The sequence below is a fragment of the Liolophura sinensis genome, chromosome 1, assembly GCF_032854445.1.
Source record: "Liolophura sinensis isolate JHLJ2023 chromosome 1, CUHK_Ljap_v2, whole genome shotgun sequence".
NCBI classification, from domain to species: domain Eukaryota; kingdom Metazoa; phylum Mollusca; class Polyplacophora; order Chitonida; family Chitonidae; genus Liolophura; species Liolophura sinensis.
In genome coordinates this window covers 13331766-13352538 of record NC_088295.1, presented here as the reverse complement: position 1 = coordinate 13352538, position 20773 = coordinate 13331766, and the positions used below count along the sequence as shown (strand labels likewise).

Genomic DNA, 20773 nt, shown 5'->3' with positions numbered 1-20773 from the left:
TCTCTTTCAGGAAAAAAGTGAGGAAGAATGTTCAGATGGGTACCAGGTAATGCTTAACATTCGTTACAGACCTTCAAAATCACCAACGCTGAGAACAAAGCTGTAAGCTTGGGATGTTGGTCACAGAAATGTGACCTCCTTCAGAGTCACTCCAAAGGTTTTCCCTCAGATGTGTTTTTCCACCACAGATTAACAGAGAAATTGAAAAATTTGACCTGCTATAGTATAGAATAATCTGAAATACAATTCCTCAAATGTTAACAACTTGGCAGGGAAAGTGTTTCCAAAATGTAATGCAAGTTGCAAATTTGTGAGTATGTATTTTGTTAAATAAAACCAAATAAATTATGGATCAGTTGCAAGTGATTTATTTGTTCATTACATCACAGACATTCACATGGTTTAACGTTGCACCTGTTCCAGTTCATCACACATATTGCAGGTGTGCTTCTGTTATATGGTTATTGTTCAGGTAGAATTGGCCTAGGCGCCATAGCATACAGGATCAAATAAACCCGTTTAAATCTCCCTACTGGCTACTGCATATTCACAGAGGCAACCAAAACATTCACATTTGAACCAGTCATATGTAGCCCCTCAGCATATGCATTTTGTGCACGTTACTTTTAGTTTTGTACATATATAGAGGTCATAATATTCCAATAAGACGAATGATGGTATAAGCATAAGCTTGGAGAATAACGGTGAATATTATGAACATATGTTACCAGATCTATTAATGATGTTGAGAATAATAAACATGTTTGACCAGTCCATGACAGATGCTCCCCACATAAGTATGGCAACATTATCACCCATTTGTGTTACAGTTGACATTAATGGTTAGAAACAGTTGTGACTGCAGAGATGTCACATTATGATTACAGTGCAACATAACATATTAAATACAAAAAGAGCAAAACAACCTTAAAACAAGTTCATAAACATGGTATTAAAAATTCCACGACATTCATTACAATTATATGTATTAAGCATCATCCACAGGGTTCAGGACTTGCAAACATTCACAAAGATTCTGGAACTGCATCATTGAGGTCTCTTTGATAAGCCTTTCCCTGTGATAAATATGACATTTTGGTGTGAGATGTAACAATATCCAAATGCTGTACAATGTTCAAAAGATTATTTCACTTTTTTTGGGGAGAACTAGATCCTTTGTTATATTTTTTCACATGTACATATTTTAGGGATTTTAATGCTCCTCCTTACATGCTTTCATATATACCACTCTGTACAAAAATGCTAGTTTTTACATCATTAAAGTTTGAAATATTTACAAGATCACAGTTCATAAAAGAATTCTGTTTTGTACATTATTTCACTAATAATATTGAAAAAAACATCATAGAATAATTATTTTATCACAGAACATGATCAGCAATCACATGAATGTTTAATAATGTATGTGCACAAGCTGAGGAAATATGTTGATTTTAATAATATTAGCATCACGGTATTCAAAAAGTTAAATCCCATGAGCATATTCCATACACTTTGTCGAGGACACTAACAACACAGTTAATTCTCTCCAGGACATAACGCTTTGATGGAATTGGGACGGCTGAATCATTCTGAATAACTAATTGCCTGTTATCAGACTTTGACATGGTATTTAGCTACACGTAGCTCCTCCTTCAGTCTATCTGCATCCAGCTGTCTGAAGTAAATGTCATCATCATCTCGGAATAACTGCTCCTGGAAGTCTTGTATTTCACGTTCCATTTTCTTTCTCAGCTCTTTCTTCATCTGTTCTAACACCTGCAGAGCAAGATGGTTTTGAATTTGTCTTAAAGCCATGGTAAAGGTAAAAGATTACAGTTTAATCTTATTTGTTATGCTGACGGTACAATGAAAGAATCAGCAAGACTAATGCTTCATTTATTAGCTGGAATTTACCGATGGTGTGAGAAAAAGAGGTTGAGTGAATCACTGGAACCTGACCTCAGAATTTCAACTACTAAACAACATCCAGACTGACACTGAGTGGGATGAAACAAGCATGAGAGGAATGATGGAGACTTTCACTTACCTGACACTACTCTGCAGCTGGGTGAATTTTAACCATGCCGTAAGGTGTCTAATGTAAATCTAACCTTGATTAATTTATCTGTTAAACTGACTGTTGTACATTCCTCCAGAGTATTTCCCTTTTCGAAAAGTGGTAAGGTTTATTACCTAACCTAAGGCTGCTGCCCAAACAAGCCAGATAATTGGTCCTTAGGGGGTAAGCAGATATCACTTCATGTTTACACAGGAAAATTCCTGAAGTTTTTAAACCGGGCCCAGACACAACATTCAAAGGCTCATCTCATTTACATTACCTAGCTGTCTACGTCCTTGGAGCGAGCATTTCATGGATAGTTGCCACTAAGAGTACCAGTTATTTACTTACTTCATTTAACAATATTTTCCAAAAATGTTCACTTGTCACTAAGTACATGTATACAATATTATACACATATTTATTTACTTGTGTAATTGTTGTGTTCATGCCATACTGAAGAATGTGTTGTAAACCACTGACCTTCGGCAAGTCACTGAAGAACTATCCTATTTTGCGACCTACAGATCATACGCATGCTACATTGATCTTAGACGGATCTTCAATGAACAAAAGGAACCTAAGTTTGTCATCAACCCTTGTTATTGTCAACACCCAGGCCTTGCAAACAGTAAATGAGGGAATTAACAACTTCCATCACCAAGGTCAAAGCTGACCCCGCACCACGTTTGTCCTAGCTAAGTTTTTGAGGACATAGAGATATATAACATGGGGATAATAGGAGACTTACCCTGGACTGTGCTTTCTCTCTCAGCTGCTGTTCCTCTCTCTCACGGGTAACTGACTCTGCCAGCATTTCAAACTGATCACGGTAACTTTCACAAGTCAAGGGTAATATACACAGTGCTTTGGGAAAAAAGTCAGTCACAGAAATTATTGTGTGACAATATTACACGAAAAGGATAAGTCACAGTGTTCATCCATTAATCTGTCTGTATCCCAACAGATGCAGATTTTAAATCTGACAAAGACTTGGGACTGGTTTTGTGCCAAACATTAAATTTGTGTTTAAATGGCAACATACTACGCTTCCTAAAATAGTCATTCTTGGGAGTAGGATAAAAGTTGGCCTGCTGCAACTAGGAGTGAAAGGTGTCAAAGGTTTTTTTTTACGAAAGCAGACACATTGTTAAATGCACATATTTACACATCTACCATAACATGGCTGTGTCACCATGGTAAAATCTATTTGGTTATCACATCTAATGCCACCCTGCTTTGTGGCACACCTTCTGGACATCAGCTACACTCACTTAAGCCCGGCTTTCATTGTGAAATACTGTAGGTCGCAAAGAATTCATGTTACAGCTAATGCTGTCCTTTTCTGGAGTTTGGGTTTCATGAAAGTAACATTCAGTGGAAACTGAAATACTCTGAAAAGATCTAAGATCAACAACATAAGCACTCTTTAAAAGGATACTAATTTTCCAGAGAATCAATATCATTCTGCCTCTCCTGTGCCTGAATCTCTCGCTGCTCCTTGGCATATCTTCTCAGTTCTCTTATCCTGTCTTTCTGGATGTCTAACCCATCACGGAATAGTTTCTTGAATAACTGTGAAAAGTCAATGACGTGCATAAATAATACAACTTGATTTTATAGACACAAAGAAATGTTCATCTAATTAAGCTGACAAATCAATGTCACCAATTTTGCAAGATTATTTTATGGTTTTAAAATATAGTACGAGAAAATTCTACTGAGCCAAACACATTTTACATTCAGAAAGTTCAAAACTAACCATCTCTTCCTTTGTTCTTCTCTTTAACATCTTTGCCCTTGATCGGACCTGGTACTCATTGTAATACTTCCTGGATCTTGCTGACTGCATGCGTTTCTCATGTAGTTTGTTTTTGACAGACAGCTCTTGTTCTCTCTTTAATTTTTGTTCTCTCTGTAAAATATAAACACCCACTGATTAAAATCCACCATGTGATGTTCAGTTGTGCCCTGGAAATATCACCTATATATATGACATAAATTTAATGTCATTACAATATACAACATTCTTTCACTCACATTTTTAATTGAGAAAATTAATGGCACACACAATAAAAAGCTGCCTTTTTCATCAGGTATACAATAAGAACACTGGCTGAGATCATATGTCAAACATTTCTACATGTCTCAGATTGCATTCATGCCCTCAAACCCCCTACCATAGCAGTCCAAACGCAAAGACACCTACCATTCTCTGACTGTGAGACATCTCTTTCCTCAAGATGTTTAATAGAATTTTCTGCCTGTCTTCTGCTTCCTCTAACTGAAAAAAAAAATATAAGACAATTTTCGCTACTGTGAGAAATATATCATCTTGATTGAGAGCAAGACAATGGTACCATTTATTAACTCTCATGAATTTGAAGGGCAAATGCCAGACACCTCACCTTACAGATGAAGCAGCAAATGCTGGGTTTAACACTCTACCTTGGTTGGAGATTGTGTATCATCTCACCTGTTGGATGCCTCTATTTTTGCGTGTTTGAACAGCTTGTTGAGCCCTTGTAAGTCTCTCTATTTGCTGGATCCCCTGACGCCATAGCTCATGCCACGTGTCCGGTGATAAATACAGGTACGGGAATTCCTCGTACAATTTGGTGAAAAGGTTGTTCTCAGGCTCAACTGAAGAAGACAATTCAGCCAGGTCTCAGATGACACTCGGTGTGAAATAGATATCAAACTCAAATTACCCATCATGGACAAGCAGCTTATGCTAAGAGTTTTTACAATAAGAATATTATCGTCTGAAGAAATCAAGAAAATCATTTGCCATCCTGATAAACATGGACCTTTATTAGTTCTGTGACAAAGATTCAATCAAATTCCACCTCACAATCTGAACGGCGAAAGTTTGAGACTGTTACAGACGATTAAAAGGTCCAGTACAAGAGGAACATGTCTAAATGTATATTCCACTTACTGGTTGTGTCAGCTATCCTTCCACCCACAGATGGACTGGCCGAGGCACTGCGGCGCCTCTGTTTTGCTTTGGTTCTTCCTACCCTAGAGGTGGCTTTTCTAGCTGTCACACCTAGAAAATACAGAAAACACAATGACCGTGCGTTGTGGAATTCAATGAATCTGTCTTTGAAACATTTTATAGTTACCCTTCTGGATTTGTTGTAAACTGTTTCTAACCTGCCTTTGAAAGTGTAGCAAGAAGTTAGCTTATTAAGTGGCAAAACTTAAAACTACAAGTGAGAGGTTGTTAATATACCCACTGTATGGCTCTGTAGCAGCCTGTACTGAACTGAAACAGTTAACAGATTAAATCTGATTCATGGGATTATGGTAGCAGGCCTTCCTGCTAAGTACTGGGATTAAGAGGCAGAGGAATATGCAACTCCGCTGACTCGCTATTGCTTTAGCCCGGGCAGTGGCACCACAAAGTCTGAGCACACACAGCACGCCCGGACTTCTCTAGACTGCTTCGGAAACTATCGTCGTATGCCGGAGTGAGCCGATGTCTACACGGACTCAGCCCTGATGAATATAGTTAACACGCCTGTTGCCGTAATGCCTGCTAGGTTATGGTCAAAGTATGCCTCCCGATACCACCAGACAATTGTGTGAAATCATATGCTATTCTGTAAGGCAGCCCAGAAGCTAAAGACGACATGATTTCCCTGGTTACAAACTGGGTGGGTGAAGAAATTCGTCCTGCAAAATGCTACATTTATAGGAAAATGACTTTTTAAATCAATATCGGTGATAGCGTATTCGTTGAATTTGCGTAATTTTTCTGCTTTCCAGATATTCTACGTTTTTTTGCAGAACTCGTGTAATGTTTTTTGTACAACTTGTTGCTTACTAATCCTGCATTGTTTATTGTGTTTTTTTGTGTCAATTCGTGTTCAGAATTCTAAAAACCTTGCTGCAGGCATCAGCATGTTCTTTGAGCGATATGTTTTGTTGTGCAGAAGAATATTTTACTGGCAAAGATTCATTCCCATTTTTAAATGTGAGCGTCAGATGAATCTGCTCAGATCATATAGAAAGAAGGTAGCACATTAAAAAGTCCATGTCATTCAGAATGGATTCCTCATTCAAATGAGACGTTGAAAAGTTATGGTCATTTCACTAAATTACAGAATGGCTTTGGCATTTCTTTTCATAAGAAGCCACTCCCTTGATGCCACACACAGGATGACATCTGAGTTGAGTTCGACTTGGTCAGGGTACGAGTTGTCTGGTTGACGACGGCCAATTGGCTTCTTAATTCTGGATTTTCGAGGCATAAGCATTCAACTCTACAAAAGAAAACAAATGTTTTGTAAAGACAGTTTACAATAACAGAGAGGGCTAAAATGTTAAATCAGCATTAAACCTCAGATCTAAAGTGTACAAATCTTGCTTCACCACCCTCATGAAAATCAACAGTACTTCAATCAGACCTGAATGGCACATTTTCATTCTTTTCCCTTAAATATATCTGTAAGTATAGCCTGCCAAATCCACATGCTCTATCAACATCAAATGGAACCAACCTCCACCAGCAGTACACCTGCTGACAGTTAATTTTTCTTCTGCGCATAATAGTACGCAATTTAATCTCACCTTACTGCTAGGTTTTCATTTTACATGCCATAGTGTTGTAAATAAATGCAATAAACACTAAAATAACTGAAAACAATCCAAGCAATATTTAGTGCGTCTTGTTGTGGAAATAATTATCTAAAATTTAAATAGTTCTATTACTGTACATCTGTCTGCGGAGGACTGGACTCTGGAATTAGAAATTATAACAAAACAGCCGACTTCTTACTGCTGTTCACATTTTAACAGAAAAAAATTATAACAGAAATTATTTTAAAAAAAAAGCATGTCCAAAAATGCTATAAAACATGCTATTTTTTTTTTCGAGTTTTTTTGATGCAACTGAGGATAAAGACATAAAATTATTTACATGGCTATTACAATCCGTAATGTACGAGATTTTAGTAATTGGGCCTAATGTCTAAATTTTGGACGAGTCGTCTTTATCAGTTGATGGGAAGAATAGATTCTAATTTTTAAGAGTGATTTCCCTAGCATTTTTTTTCACTTGCGTGAAAGGTGGCACAAACAAACTGAAAATTTATACGCACAACAGTGTAATGAAAGTGCTATAAGAGTACAATGCCTAAACAAATCAAAATCTGGGACGTCTTTCAAACTTTAAAGTCCTAAGGTGAAAACTAAAAAACACAAAGGAACATTTGAAAATTTTTCTGTTTGACATTTTCAACAACAGAAAAATTCCAGTAAATTTATGTAATACAAACATATATTAACTACGAAATGAAAAATCAATTTCGGTGGTAAATACCCTTCGAATTCATGATAGTTGAATTAATATGTAAGCAAACATGTACCATACTGACCTCAGTAACCTTTTCCAGAATCTGGTTCTTGACTTTATCTTGACCGCTCTACGGCAGAGATTAAGTGATGTCTTTTTTTAAGCTCTGTGGCTGGTGAGTTAATCTTGTGAAGTCACGGACTGCCGCGTGATCAAGCAAAGCGAGGGCTTGATTCTCAAGCCTAACTTAGCCAGGACAATAGAGCCTCATATCCCTCCGTCTCTTAATACCAGTAAGGTTTAAATGGTGCATGTGGAGGTCCAATAAAGGCTTAGCTCACTGGGTGTGAGGTTGATGTGATGGCCACTCGGACATGACCTTGAGTTATCGTGTATGGGTGTAATCAGTGTTGCTTTATATGTAGTGATAGCTTTCTCCATCTGTTGACAACATTTCAGTAAGTATTAATAAAATGTACACCAGTTTTATTTTACTTTTAAAAGTGAAAACAAATATGCATGGTACTATATAGTTTCCACATCTATCAAGCACGACACTAAAACCACTTATATAATTTAATAGCCTACATGGTAAAGTTAGCAGAGGCAAATAAAAAGACTATTCCACTAATCTTCACTCATACATCATCTGAAATTAAATCGGACTTCGTTCACCTGTTGTTTTACTTGTTGTTACTTTTGGCTTTGCACTTAAAACTTTCTTCTTGTATTCTGATTCCTGAAAAAAAAAATTCACAAGGACAACATCTAAACATTAACCAAAGCGTTTAAGTATTCAGTGAAAATGGATTCTTATCCACATGTAATACCGTGTTCAATTAATATTTCAAACAGGATAAACTCATTCTTACAGATTCTGAGAGTTGCATTCATCTTAGAAAGGCATTCGAAGCTTGGCCTGGAAATTAGGGTGATATCCAAATGTGTTTCAGCACCAAAATGATAAAACCTTTTTTCTAATACTTGGTAAATGAACAAACTTACTGTTTTGGTTTTTTCCTGTGCACGCTGTTCCTTGAGATCATCCCTAAAATCCTCTAGCTCACGTTCGTACAATAATCGAAGATACTGTAAACCACAAGAGTTTTCACCATATAACTAATATTAAAGTTTCATGCCTTCCTCACCCCCTTCCCTTCAAAACAGTGCAAATGTGTGCTAAAATGTGACAAACCATGATGACTGTTTTATGATGGCCGTTGGCTAAAACTGCTCAATGATCACAAAATGCCACACATCAAGAGATGTCTTAAAATGGGAGAACCACTCTATTCAACTGTTCATAAACAAGAGAAACATTAATCTAACTTACATCAGCTTTCTTCCTGGCTTTGATGTTCTCTTTGTCCACATAGTTTTTGGTAGTTTTCAGGGCATCTACTGAACCTTTCTTCCTGCATATGTTCACAACAGTTTTCTTCTTTTTCTGTGGTCCCTCAGTTCTGGATGGTGCCTTGCCCAGGTCTTCCATCAGCAAGTCACCATACCTGAGGAGGGTTGGATAATTCATCATCATAATGTGGGGTAATTAACACCTCACAATTATAATATTATGACTCCTAACCATTTCACATACATGGTCGTCAAAAAAAAAACCACAAAAAAAACACACAGCTCTGAAGAAAGAATAATAAATAATTAATTAAAAGTAAGTCCCATTATCTTTGTAGAGATTAACTACAGTATGTACAGTTCCACAATAATCCATCGCGTGATAGCTGTTTACCTTTTGCTGTAAGTAGTTCTCCCTGGGCTACTCTCAGGTGAGGAAAGTCCATCAGATAGACCCCCAACATCCCCGTCAGAACTGTAACCTCGCCCTACACGAGGCACCAGTACAGCTTTGTGGGGCAGAGGGCCTGACTTAGCTTGACTGCTGATGAATTCTGTTGGCTTCCTTCGTGATCTCTCCTCATAATACTGTCGCAAACTGCTCTTTATGGGAGACTCTTGTGGACTGTGGAACAGCACATTTGGGGTTAGTTAACACAGGGTAAAATGTATCACAACAGTGAATTGCACAATAAATGTTTCCAAATGTTTAAACAATACTTGATTCACGTCTGAACTGATGCAAACTAATGCTTTAACCTTAAAAACCACATGCAAGTAATCCAAGTGACAAAGCCTGAAAGAAATGACTCAAAGAACACATCATGATCCAAAAATACCTGGACATAAATATTCTTACAACGAAAAGAAAAAAAAACAGTATTCCTTGCCATCAGTAGGTTGTCAAATCTGCACCTATGTGTAATGGATACCTATACTATGCATATGTATATAACTCACTTTGTCTCAGCTGAAGATGGGTCGGTCACACTATCATCTTCTACCAGGAAAGACACCTTACGTGGGATTCTGCTCGGACTCTGAAGAATTAAAACAGAGGTAACAAACAATCTATCAAACAGGCCTCACACAATATTTTTTCTTTTGGATTGGTGTTTTATGCACAGAGTTCATACAGAAATGGGCCTTAAAAATTGCATGATTTTCCAGTCCATAATTCCAGGACGTTCAATGGTTAAATTCAAACCGTCAATTAGGTGTTTGGTGGGAATGTTAGCGCAAGTTGATGGAATAAGCAAGTTTAGACTGTTCTATATGATTTCTCTATGCTTTCAACATTATTTCAGTCACTTTATTTGATTAGAGTTAAATGTCATACTCAATAAATCATATGCCTATCACTGTTCCTGTCTGTTCTACCAAAGCTGCTATGTTCAAATAGTCATGCTGAACATGACACAATATTACAATATATAAACTCTGTTTTATTTTTACAAAAAGCAAAGCCCAGGCAAGTAACATTAATACATGTAATCGGGTCATTTTAAATAAAGCCCTTGGTTATCTGATTCTTGTTTGATATCATACTTCTGAAGATTTACTTAAGGTATGCTGCTGGTAATTAAAATTTAAGAGCGGAGCAAACCAGGTTGCCAGGAGTAAACGCGGTTCAATGCTGATTGACCGACAGATACAAAACATATGGTGATGGTGGTGTGCAAGAATAGTGAGGAATTATCCTCGTTAGGTTACTTTTGGAAACCCTATCCAAGCCTATGGCTTTACCTGCATGAGTTGTACATTGGCATTTCTGAAATCACTTAATTAAAACACGGAACAAATTTCAAGTGCCCGTACGTCTGGATTTTATATTTTATAAACCATTAAAATGTTTAATTCCCTGATATTCCAGTGTCTGGAACAAGCTATTTTGTTTTCGTGGATATTCCAGATTTTCACCGATCTGTGTGAACCATAACACAATAGGTTTGTCATTTTCATTTTAAATGAAAACTAGGTTCATACTACAAAATAAATGAGCACAATCCAGACACAATTTCAGTTGACTACTACAACATTTAAGTCTTGGCACATCTCACCAGGACATTTACCCTCAATGCACCGATCAGTGTATGTGTATTAAAGCCTACCTCTGCCTGAGCTCCCTGGTTACTAAGTCCTGCACTCTGATGAAGACTTTTTCCACGATCAACTCGCCTCCCTGGCTGGGGAAGATTTAGGGACGCAGCCAGCTCCTTGATTTCCGAGGATTCCTCCTGTATTCGGTTAAGTCGCTCTCTAAAAAAGGCAAAAACAAATTTAAGAGAATGAAGAAGATTTTATAAACAATATAAATTCTCTGAAGTTGTGAAATGATGATACAATATGGAGGCATAACAACTAAGGCATGGCTGTAGGCATGCAAAGTATGTCAGACAGGAAATCAAGAAAAAAAAAGAACGATTGTTAGCTGATTTTATGGGACAAGAAAACTTCAATAATTCGTTGTCAAGTTCCCCGAAGAACACAGGCAAAACCATCATATTTAAATGATTTAATGAACAAGAAAAGACTGTCTTGTCTTACAAGGACTGTCCTAGGATTTGAGGACTGGTCTTCTCTAAATGGCAAAATTTACTAAATATTCAACAATCATATTCACATGCCAACAAGAGATTCAGGATCTCACATGCAAGCTTCATACCGTATGTCATCGGACAGAATATTTTCTTGCACCATTCTTCGCCTCTCAGGGCTCACAGCTTCCCTGGACATCTGAACTGTTTTCTCCACAGTAGCTTTAAGGTTGTCATACTGAGGAGGTTTGCTCCTGACATCAGAAGAATGCAACCTGAAAGTTAATAACATAGGGAATGTGTAATTTATACATGTGCTGCTTGGTATTACATTTTTATAAAAGAAAATATCTCATAATTTTCCTTTCAGCAAAATTCATATCGACACCGTCATGTGGGATGCCAACATTTGCAAAATGACAAGACTTTTGTTCATTTAAAGTTTTACTGTGACCTTTTCCTATAAGTAGAATTTAACAGATTTATTTATATATTTGATTATTGTTTCATGCTGTCCTCAATAATTTTTAACTTTTATGAAGAGTGCCAATTTTACTGGAGGAGACCTGTATAAACCACCAACCATGTTTGAGTTACTGGTGAACTCTCTAATATTTGACATGCTGTAAAAATTTGTCTGTGGCTAAGCTGCTCATTTTACTTAAGAGTAAGAGTTACTAGAAAGTTTCAGCACCATAAGAATGTACTTTAGGACATTTATTTTCCTCTAAAAATTTGGGGTTGGCACATCCTTTAATTTCAATGCAAGTTAGTACAATCCCATATACACTGTAACAGCTGGCAACAGATTTACAAACAGAACTTTTTCTATTTTCACCATGCCATACATGCAAAACCAGTTGATACACTAATGAAAAATTTTAGCTCCATTTTTACAATGATAATGATTCAATTTACCTAGTTAAGGATCGACTATATGGTTCAGGGTCTTTAGATCCGGGCAGTAGGTTAGCTGTCTGAGCACGACTGTGGGTGGTAAGCCTAGTAGACTCTGGAAGAACAGAATATAGGTTATGCAGTCAAGTATCAAACCATAAACATTTAGGACAAACTTTAAGTTCACAACAGAAGTAGTCATGTAAAAGTCTATCACCATATAAAACCAAGAGTGCAGTTAGCTGAATTCATTACCTGTGAAGACAGTATCCTCAGGTAACCTGGATGCTCTCTGGTGATGCTGATGCTCTGTGATAACAGGCACTGTAGCCTTTGAACCAGTTATCACATCCGTGTCATCCTTCTTAGATCCATGCGCTCCTACAACAACAGTGTGATAAAGATATGGGCCATATAAAAGTGGTAGAATATAGTTTGATTGCCTAATTAAGCAACACACAATACTGCAATATTTGAGGATATGTATCACACTTATTGTTTCAGGACTGGGGTCACTATAGTGATGATACAGATAGTAACCAATGGTGAAGTATATTTAAGGCGAACAATAATTAAACTTACCAGTCTTTGTCCTAGGATCACTATAATGGTGATACAGATGATGAGTATATGTGTGATGAAACCTGTCTGTATTGTCAGTGGCTGCCAGAGTCCCTAGCTGTGCAGATTCTCTCTCTGGGTCTCTTATCCTCTGTGAAGGACCTCTCACTCCCACCTGTTCAAATTCTGCAGCAGCTCCCATGGATCTCTGGGGAGGGGTCAGTTCTGGAGTCCCAGCCTGTAGCAATTAACAATATATCACACTGTTCAGGCACATTAATGATGACATTGTAATTTTGTCACTCCCTGATTCTGAATAACAGAGAAAAATGTGAAATTTCAATGAACATGGTTTTAAATTACGTGCGACATAGAAAACATTTACCTACATGTAGGATTTACATTCAGTGTCACCCATTAACATTTCTGCACAACATCAAGCTAGAAAAGGTACAATGCTTCAAAATTCTTTTGTACTGATCAAGTTTTAACACTATACAGCTCCCTATGATGCAATGCAAAATAGCAAACGGGTAATGCTACTGTCATTTAGTGGGACTAGGCAGAATTACTTAGTGATAGCTACATGTGCTATACATAACACTCACGTCTGCTGATCCTCTTTGAGACGAAGATGGTCCATCCAGGACAGGAGGTTCTCTTAACCGTTTTTCCAGAAGTTCCCCTTCTCTGATCAGGCTGTCTGTCGTCTCTAGCCTCTGTCCTAACAAATAAGCACAGTACATCACAGATTCAAGGCTAGCAGTAGAATACCAACTTTCTTTATAGACTATCAAAATTTAGCTCTATTTATATGCACATAAACATCATCAACAAAGAACTAAAGTATATGTAAACTCTACAGGTACTGCAGAATTGAATAGCTTTGTAAATGTAAAGGATTCTGGAAATGTAGACACTGGCTGGTTGCTAGAAAGTATAAACATTTAAAATAACTCAGTAGAAGTCAGAAATTAGTGTAAAACATACTTCCATCATTTTGGTCTAATGTACATCTTCCCAAAGTTGCCTCTCTGTCACCAGGTACCTTGTGCAACCTGCCAGAACCTACAGCTGCAACATACAAGGTAAGAGTGTAGAATGCTTGAAATATGCTCAGCACACTGTTCTGCACAGATGAATCAAAAGCTATGAACAAATGACAATATACAATACATCAAAATGTCTGCTCTGAATAACCTCCCTTGTTAAAAGACAACGATTTGAACTGGGCGTGAACAGGGTTTTTCTGAGGCTTGAAACTACGAAAAGTGGGACCTCGTCTATCACAGCATGCAGTCTATAGGTGACATGACAGTAACTAATATTTTCTTGGTAACAGAATGAAGAGACACATGATATCAGACTTGAGTCGTTAAATGGAGTCTGTTTTTCAACCTAAGTATATACATTTGGCAGAATTACAGGAGCTGCCAGTTGTATTTTGACCAATTGCCTCCAAATGTTTTTAAAACATAACGTTAATCCAGGGCTCTCCGAAGATGTTTACAAAATGAAAATCTGTCTTAAAGTTAGGTCTTCTAGCTTATGTCGCTTTAACTCAGAAATTTGCCATAAGCAATTTTCTCGGAGGTCCCACCCCACCACAGCTGTTTCCTACAAACACACCTTTTAAGCGGGAAAGTGAACTCAAGGGAGGTAATTCAGTGAGTGAGTGAATGAGTGCTTGGGGTTTAACGTCGTACTCAACAATTTTTCAGTCATATGACAACAAAGGAATCCTTAGGGTGCATGTACATGTAATGTGTCTCCTTGTTGCAGGACGGATTTCCACCGCTCTTTTATTTAGTGCTGTTTCACTGAGACGACTTACCGAAGGCAAGTAAGCCGCCCCGCCCGAGCCATTATACTATACAGGTCAAACCAGTAGTTGCACTATCCCCTTCATGCTGAACGTCAAGCGAGGAAGTTACAACTTCCTCTTTTAAAGTCTTAGGTGTGACTCGATCAAGGATTGATCCTGGATCTACTGGTCCCGAAGCGGACGCTCTACCAACTGTGCTATCCGGGCCGGTTGGTAATTCAGTGAGGCCCTATTCTTTTCACATTAACTTATACATATACTTCCATGCAAGAAGCCAAGTTCTGAAGAATTAAAGGATGGTATAGGTCCAGTGAATTACACCTCGTGGAACTTAATCTTACCAGTTGAGGTGGCCCATGTGGCTGGTGCTTGCACAGTCGCCATACTGCTCGTCTTCAAATGACCAGGAGATCGCTCTCTACAAAAATAAAGAAAAGGCAGAAAAAAAACTATTTTAGTTTCAAAAAAGTTTGACTGCTTTTTAAATTCAGTACTGAATGTTTCACTTATTATGACGGTGATCATGTTTGAACGGGTGAAGTGGCCAGAGAAAATTAACATCTTTATCAGGTACATGTACCTGACAAAGAACTAACTGTAGCAAGAACAATGCTTTAACCCAATGAAACTGAACAATATAAAAACATTACAAAATTCACTGAAAGGAGGCTAAAGAGCAATGAAGCTATATCGACAATCAAATCAAACAAGTGCATTTCCCTGGTGTAATAGCCCATAAATAAAAATGTTAATAAGGAATGGCACAGTGTCACAATCTCAAGTTCATCGAGATAAATTTAGTCCAGAAATTCTCCTGCAGGTTCTTGGAGAGGTGTTCTGGTCCAGCAAAGCTCTGACCACTTTTCTCCGCCATTAAACCCTACCACCAGGATCATTATTATTGTGTTAAAGACCTATAGCTTATATAAACATAACATGTGAAGAATCTTACCGTGCATTAATTCTGTTGTGGGTTTGACTACCTGCTGGTGGCTTGCTTGGCCAAGTGGCACTCAACTGTTGAGGCTCTCTAGACTTTTCAAGTTCTTTTTCTAGTATATCATCAATAATGTTGGAGGAGAGAGCATCTGGATCTTCCTCAACCTCAAAGCCAGGATCCCCTGATTCATGCAACAGTAACACTATTTTAACACACACATTATTGAAACAATGGTTATAAGACAAGAATGACGACAGACAGTTGAATTTAAAATATGCAAGTGAACTGGGATGCATATAGTATGTTTACATTTCATTCTTTTTCAGGGATATTCCCAATGTCATCAAAACCGCATAAAGCCATAGATCAGAATGCTTGATGTAGCACAGCAATATCCAGGGAGATGTTCTTAGGTCATTAACTCACTGTATATGGTGAGTCAATTTCAATTATATCGGTATATTTCAGGTAAGAAACATTCAGCTGGCTTTATATTTAACCATCTCAAACAAGCTTTGCTTTTACATGGCAGAAGACAGTGGCTTTGCACAGTGACATAGGTTAAATTTGCAGCCTGTTAGGACTCTCCAGTGGCCTACCATCTGTACTAGAGATGTCACTCTCTATTTTGTTGAGGATATACTCCATCAGCCCAGAAAAGATCTCCAGCATGTTACTGACAGCGATCTGGTCCCCAGCTGCCAAGTCCTCTCCTGTGATGTGTGACAGTGATGTGTGCAGGACATCCATGGACAAGGCATCAATCACCAGCTGACAGTTGTGCACCTCTTCCTGATGACTGCGTGGCTTCTGAATCAGATCTGTCACCACATAAAACATGAGGACAAGTGGATAATGCAAGCATAAAAATATAGATCTGTGGGTAGGATAGGACATCTACTGTTAGGTCAAATAGCTCAGATACAACACATCTCCTCAATTATTAAGAAAAAGTTGATAAATATAAGAGGTACATATGCACTGTGCATGTATATCACCTCACAGGAACATAACCCTAGATGTTTGTACTATTCACGTTAAATACATACAGGAAAATATCTGACATGAGGTAAACAAATAATGTTATTTACATCTGCTATATTATTATCAATGAATATCAATGAACACAACCTGACAATGCATGTATTAATACATAATTAAGGATACACGCATGTAAATTTTCTGGAAAAACAATCAATGAAGGCAAAATTAAATGCATCAGCTAAAAAATAATGTGTAGTTATGCTGACTGTCAGCAATAAATAATCAAAACTGGTCAGGCAATAGTTGTACATTCATTATCGAACTACACTGTATATTGTTTACTTACCAGGAATGCGTTCACCACAAAGGCCTTCATAAATCAGTGCAAACACAACGGATGTCAGATCATTTAGACTGGAAATGTGGTTAGATATGTGCAACTGATCCAAAATACTGTTGGCCAGCTGGACTAAACCTGAGAATGATATCATGATAATAATTTATATTTTATACACCTCTGGCATGTTTACTGTTGTAATCAATTTGAGAAGAACAAAAAGAAATCATTTAACACAAGAATGAATATCCACAAAAGTAAGTCTAGCCTGGAATCTTCATTAATCCTATTGGAGGAGTGCGTGTATCCTTTATCTGTAACTTTTAACTGTACACAAACTGTATATCATATATGAAAATAACTATATATATATGGGCATTTACAATTCGAACTCCACCCACGAGAAACTGATCTTGCACGAGCAGGCCATTTTTAAGCCAGGTATTTCTGTGAAACATGGGTCAATAAATCATCACAGTTCCAACAAATTTATTGATAAAAGTTTGTCTTCACAGTAATGTAGAAGTCACATTCATGACAGTTTGATTAAAACTATTCAAAGAAAACATTTTCAAAAAAACTCACCTACATCTAAGTCAGCCATGTTTGTCCTTTAGCAAAGCTGTATTAAGTAAATATCACATAATCTATATTCATATAGCCAAGCATGGTCTCTTTCCATCATATATATATATGCCATTTACCTTCAAATATTTTTCATTAGAGATCTATATGTTAAGTTACATGTTCTCATAAAACATTTCCTACTTGACAAAAGATGGTATCCAGTATATACCATATACATATTGGGTATGGAATGACTAGAATCCCTGATGTCTTGCAAGACAAAAAAGTTTACTCGTTCACACTGATATTCAATAAAATGTTGCAATCTATTTTCAGCAATTGTTTTCCGTTTATCTGCTCCACCATTTAATCACTGAACTGAAAAATTCAGTCGGTACATTACGCAAGGCACTTTGCAGAATGAATTAGGTCTATAAATACACTCTTAAACAGCAGAACATGCCAGCTGTTGCATGGACTAAGAGATTGGTCTTTTCAATCACTCATACAAGTTTAAATCCATTTCAGGCTTGCTGTATATAGAAGATGTAAACAAATGTTGACCTCTGACTCTTCACAACTGCTAGCCCTAACTTCTCTCATTCGAATAACTGGGCAAATTCTGGTTCCCAATCTACCCTTGGTGACACTCACTAAACTTGCCATATAACACTTACAGCATGGTTTTTAGGTTGATATCTATGCTGTCACTCATGGTTCCAAGATTTTAGTACCTTCGACTTGTCATGACTGCACAATGTGAGTGTGACCAGGCAGAAGGCAATATTTCTTTGGATTTCACCAACCGTTTGACTTGGGAAAAGATTTATACTTGCAGGGGTTATAATGAAGGTCCTATTCACTTTAGTTCACACCAGAAATCTGGGTGTGCTGTCGATTCAAAATGGATTTAAAAACCCATGTCATCCTGCAAAGGACCAACTGGATTTTTCCAGTTTGGTAATTGAGCACTAAAGCAGGAAAATATCAGAAAATGCTGAAAATAGACCCCAACAGTTAATTTAATTGAGCTATCATAGTAAATGATTATCTATTTAGTTATTGAAATACTCTAATAAATATTTCACTTATACGACGACAGGCAGCATTATGGTGGAAGGAAACCCGGTAGAACCCTGGGAAAATACATGACCAATTGAATGATTAACCTATGTTTTCTTAATATTATGCTATTGTACCAAGATGCACATATTTAGAACAGAAACTGGCCGTAACCTACTGACAAAATGACCACTTACATTACTTTTTCCCTCACTTCTCTCGCTAGTGAAATTTAATTGTTCAACACTGAGACAACCGAGTTACGTAAAATTTGAAACTGACTAACAGAATCCAGCTCAACAACGATAAATCATTCATGTCAAAACGGTGTTGATGGCGCAACTGCTCTTGTGTCAGCGTGAGTTTACATAACAATGCATAGTGTCAACAACCAGATATACTTCTCAGAGCCGAAGTGAAATTTGGTGTTATCATACAGAAACATGCAAGTCTGTAAAGATACACTGTCACCAAGTAAGGAACATCTGCTAAGTTCACAACGCTCTTGCCGAAGAATATGTCTGCACATGTCGGTAAAATCGTGATATTTACCCGCGGAACAACTTCCTCGTTAATCAGCACAAAATACAGCTATAAAGGATGGTACTATCTTGTGCATTTATTCTGACCGTGGATTCCAATAAAACACATAGCAAATCGGAATAAAGTTAACTTTGCCTTACGATAAGGTGACAAATATTACCTTCGAAACCAGCAGTGATGCCATTCGAAATCTCCGCTGAAATGTGATGCACCAAATGCTGATCTCCCATTTGATTGGCTTAAAACATGCTGACCTAAATAATTGACAAGTAGAATCAAGGGAGAAAACTCTTATCTGTTTTTCATTTAATTTTGCTGTAAATTCCATGTGAAATAAGAGATTTTCACAAGAAAATGGCTTATTCGAACAATTTTAAAACCATATAAACTATCCATGTTTATCTGGACCTGTTGTGGAAATTAGGACAGCCCAATGTTCCTTTAAACGAAGGACTTGGTATGCGCCATCTGGCGATTTATTCACACGTGGGGTAACAACACAACAGAGAGCGAAGATGTTCAAGCAGACTTGCACAGCAGTTAGTCGTCTTATTCTGCGCGTTGGAAAACTTGACAAACAGTAAAGGCATCTTAAAGATTGGAACAGTAACGTAAGTAAATAGAACCGTTGAATTTTATTGTAAATATGGTCACTATATCATCTCAAAACTAGATATGTGTAGCCTAAGGAGTAAGGCTCTTGTGTTAAACATTGGCTTGTGTTACAGCTGTTCACTAAATATATCACATGTTGAATTATATAGACTTGAATATACATAAATACATAAATAAATAGACTTTAAAATAGACAAATTATGTTTGTCATTTTATTGACCTTGTATTGCATTTTGTTTGACTCGCTGCTTTCGGGTGCTGGTCAGCTAGTGTTTTGGGTAGAGCCGAAATGCATGATATATGATGGTCTCTGTACATTCAACAGATAGGACCTACACATTATGACGTAGGCCTACATGTGTCCCAGAGATTAGCCAAAAATATAACATTTGTATCATTTGTGGAAAGATATGTCATTAGAGCTGTAAGCTGCACAAGTATTATTTCTAGCCGTAATATCCTAGCTGTATGATATTATTAAAAGGTTCAAGATAATGGCACTGACAGAGTATGGACATTAGTAGCCTGAGTATCAGTCTTTTCCTTCATTGTATTCTTAGGCTACTACTAATGCCTTCTAGAGGCAACAGAGAAAGTTAAAAAAGAGCAAAAAATAAAAAGAAACCCTGTATTAATAGAGCCATGTTTTGGTATTGTCATCTTCAAGATGTTATTTATGTTTTATGATTATGTGTACCGGTACGACTTTCACTCGTGATCCTGTTTACAATACAACATGTGTTTTCTTGAATCTTTTACTTTTAACCAATTACTTTCTTACTTCTGAAAGTAGGATCATGGTAATGAGAATGTCATTTTTTTGCTTAGTGTTATTTATGATGCATCATAACTGAAAGGAACAAGTTTCCTCACTGAGTCAGTTCTCTAAAACTTAACATCTGACATGTTTTTTGTATTTATTTAAATTCTGATATTGCCCACTTATGAATGAAATTTAGTTATGTGGGTTCTAGGGTCAGACAGATGTCCATGAAGATTCTGACTGACACAAAGGCCATGTACATTTCTAACAAGTTGAAGTTTATTTTGAATTCAATCACTGTCAGACTTCTTTGGTAAAGATCAATTGCACCAGGACCAGTATAGGTGAAAAGGCTAATATTATAAGCATATTTTTTTTACTTCATTTTTCAAGGGAGTTTGCTACAGTGCGAAAATGGATGCTAA

At 37.2% G+C, this 20773-nt stretch overlaps 1 protein-coding gene across 2 annotated transcripts; it reads right to left on the bottom strand.

Moving 5' to 3' along the window:
- Positions 1-16: 16 nt before the first annotated feature.
- On the bottom strand, positions 17-18876 carry LOC135462223 (centrosomal protein of 95 kDa-like). Of its 2 annotated transcripts, XM_064739639.1 has the most exons (23): positions 16808-18876; positions 16077-16298; positions 15490-15658; positions 14879-14955; positions 13703-13786; positions 13321-13436; positions 12734-12950; positions 12407-12532; positions 12173-12266; positions 11383-11529; positions 10829-10976; positions 9678-9757; positions 9112-9342; positions 8698-8872; positions 8370-8453; positions 8040-8103; positions 5004-5114; positions 4539-4705; positions 4272-4346; positions 3825-3977; positions 3504-3637; positions 2814-2898; positions 17-1779 (listed from the first exon to the last, which is right to left on the bottom strand). In XM_064739639.1, exons 1-23 carry the CDS (start codon positions 16950-16952, stop codon positions 1615-1617), a joined length of 3069 nt encoding a protein of 1022 aa, XP_064595709.1. In that variant the 5' UTR covers positions 16953-18876; the 3' UTR covers positions 17-1614. The 2 variants fall into 2 exon arrangements, with proteins under 2 accessions (XP_064595709.1, XP_064595710.1); XM_064739640.1 differs by lacking the exon at positions 13703-13786.
- Between the last annotated feature and the right edge of the window lie 1897 nt (positions 18877-20773).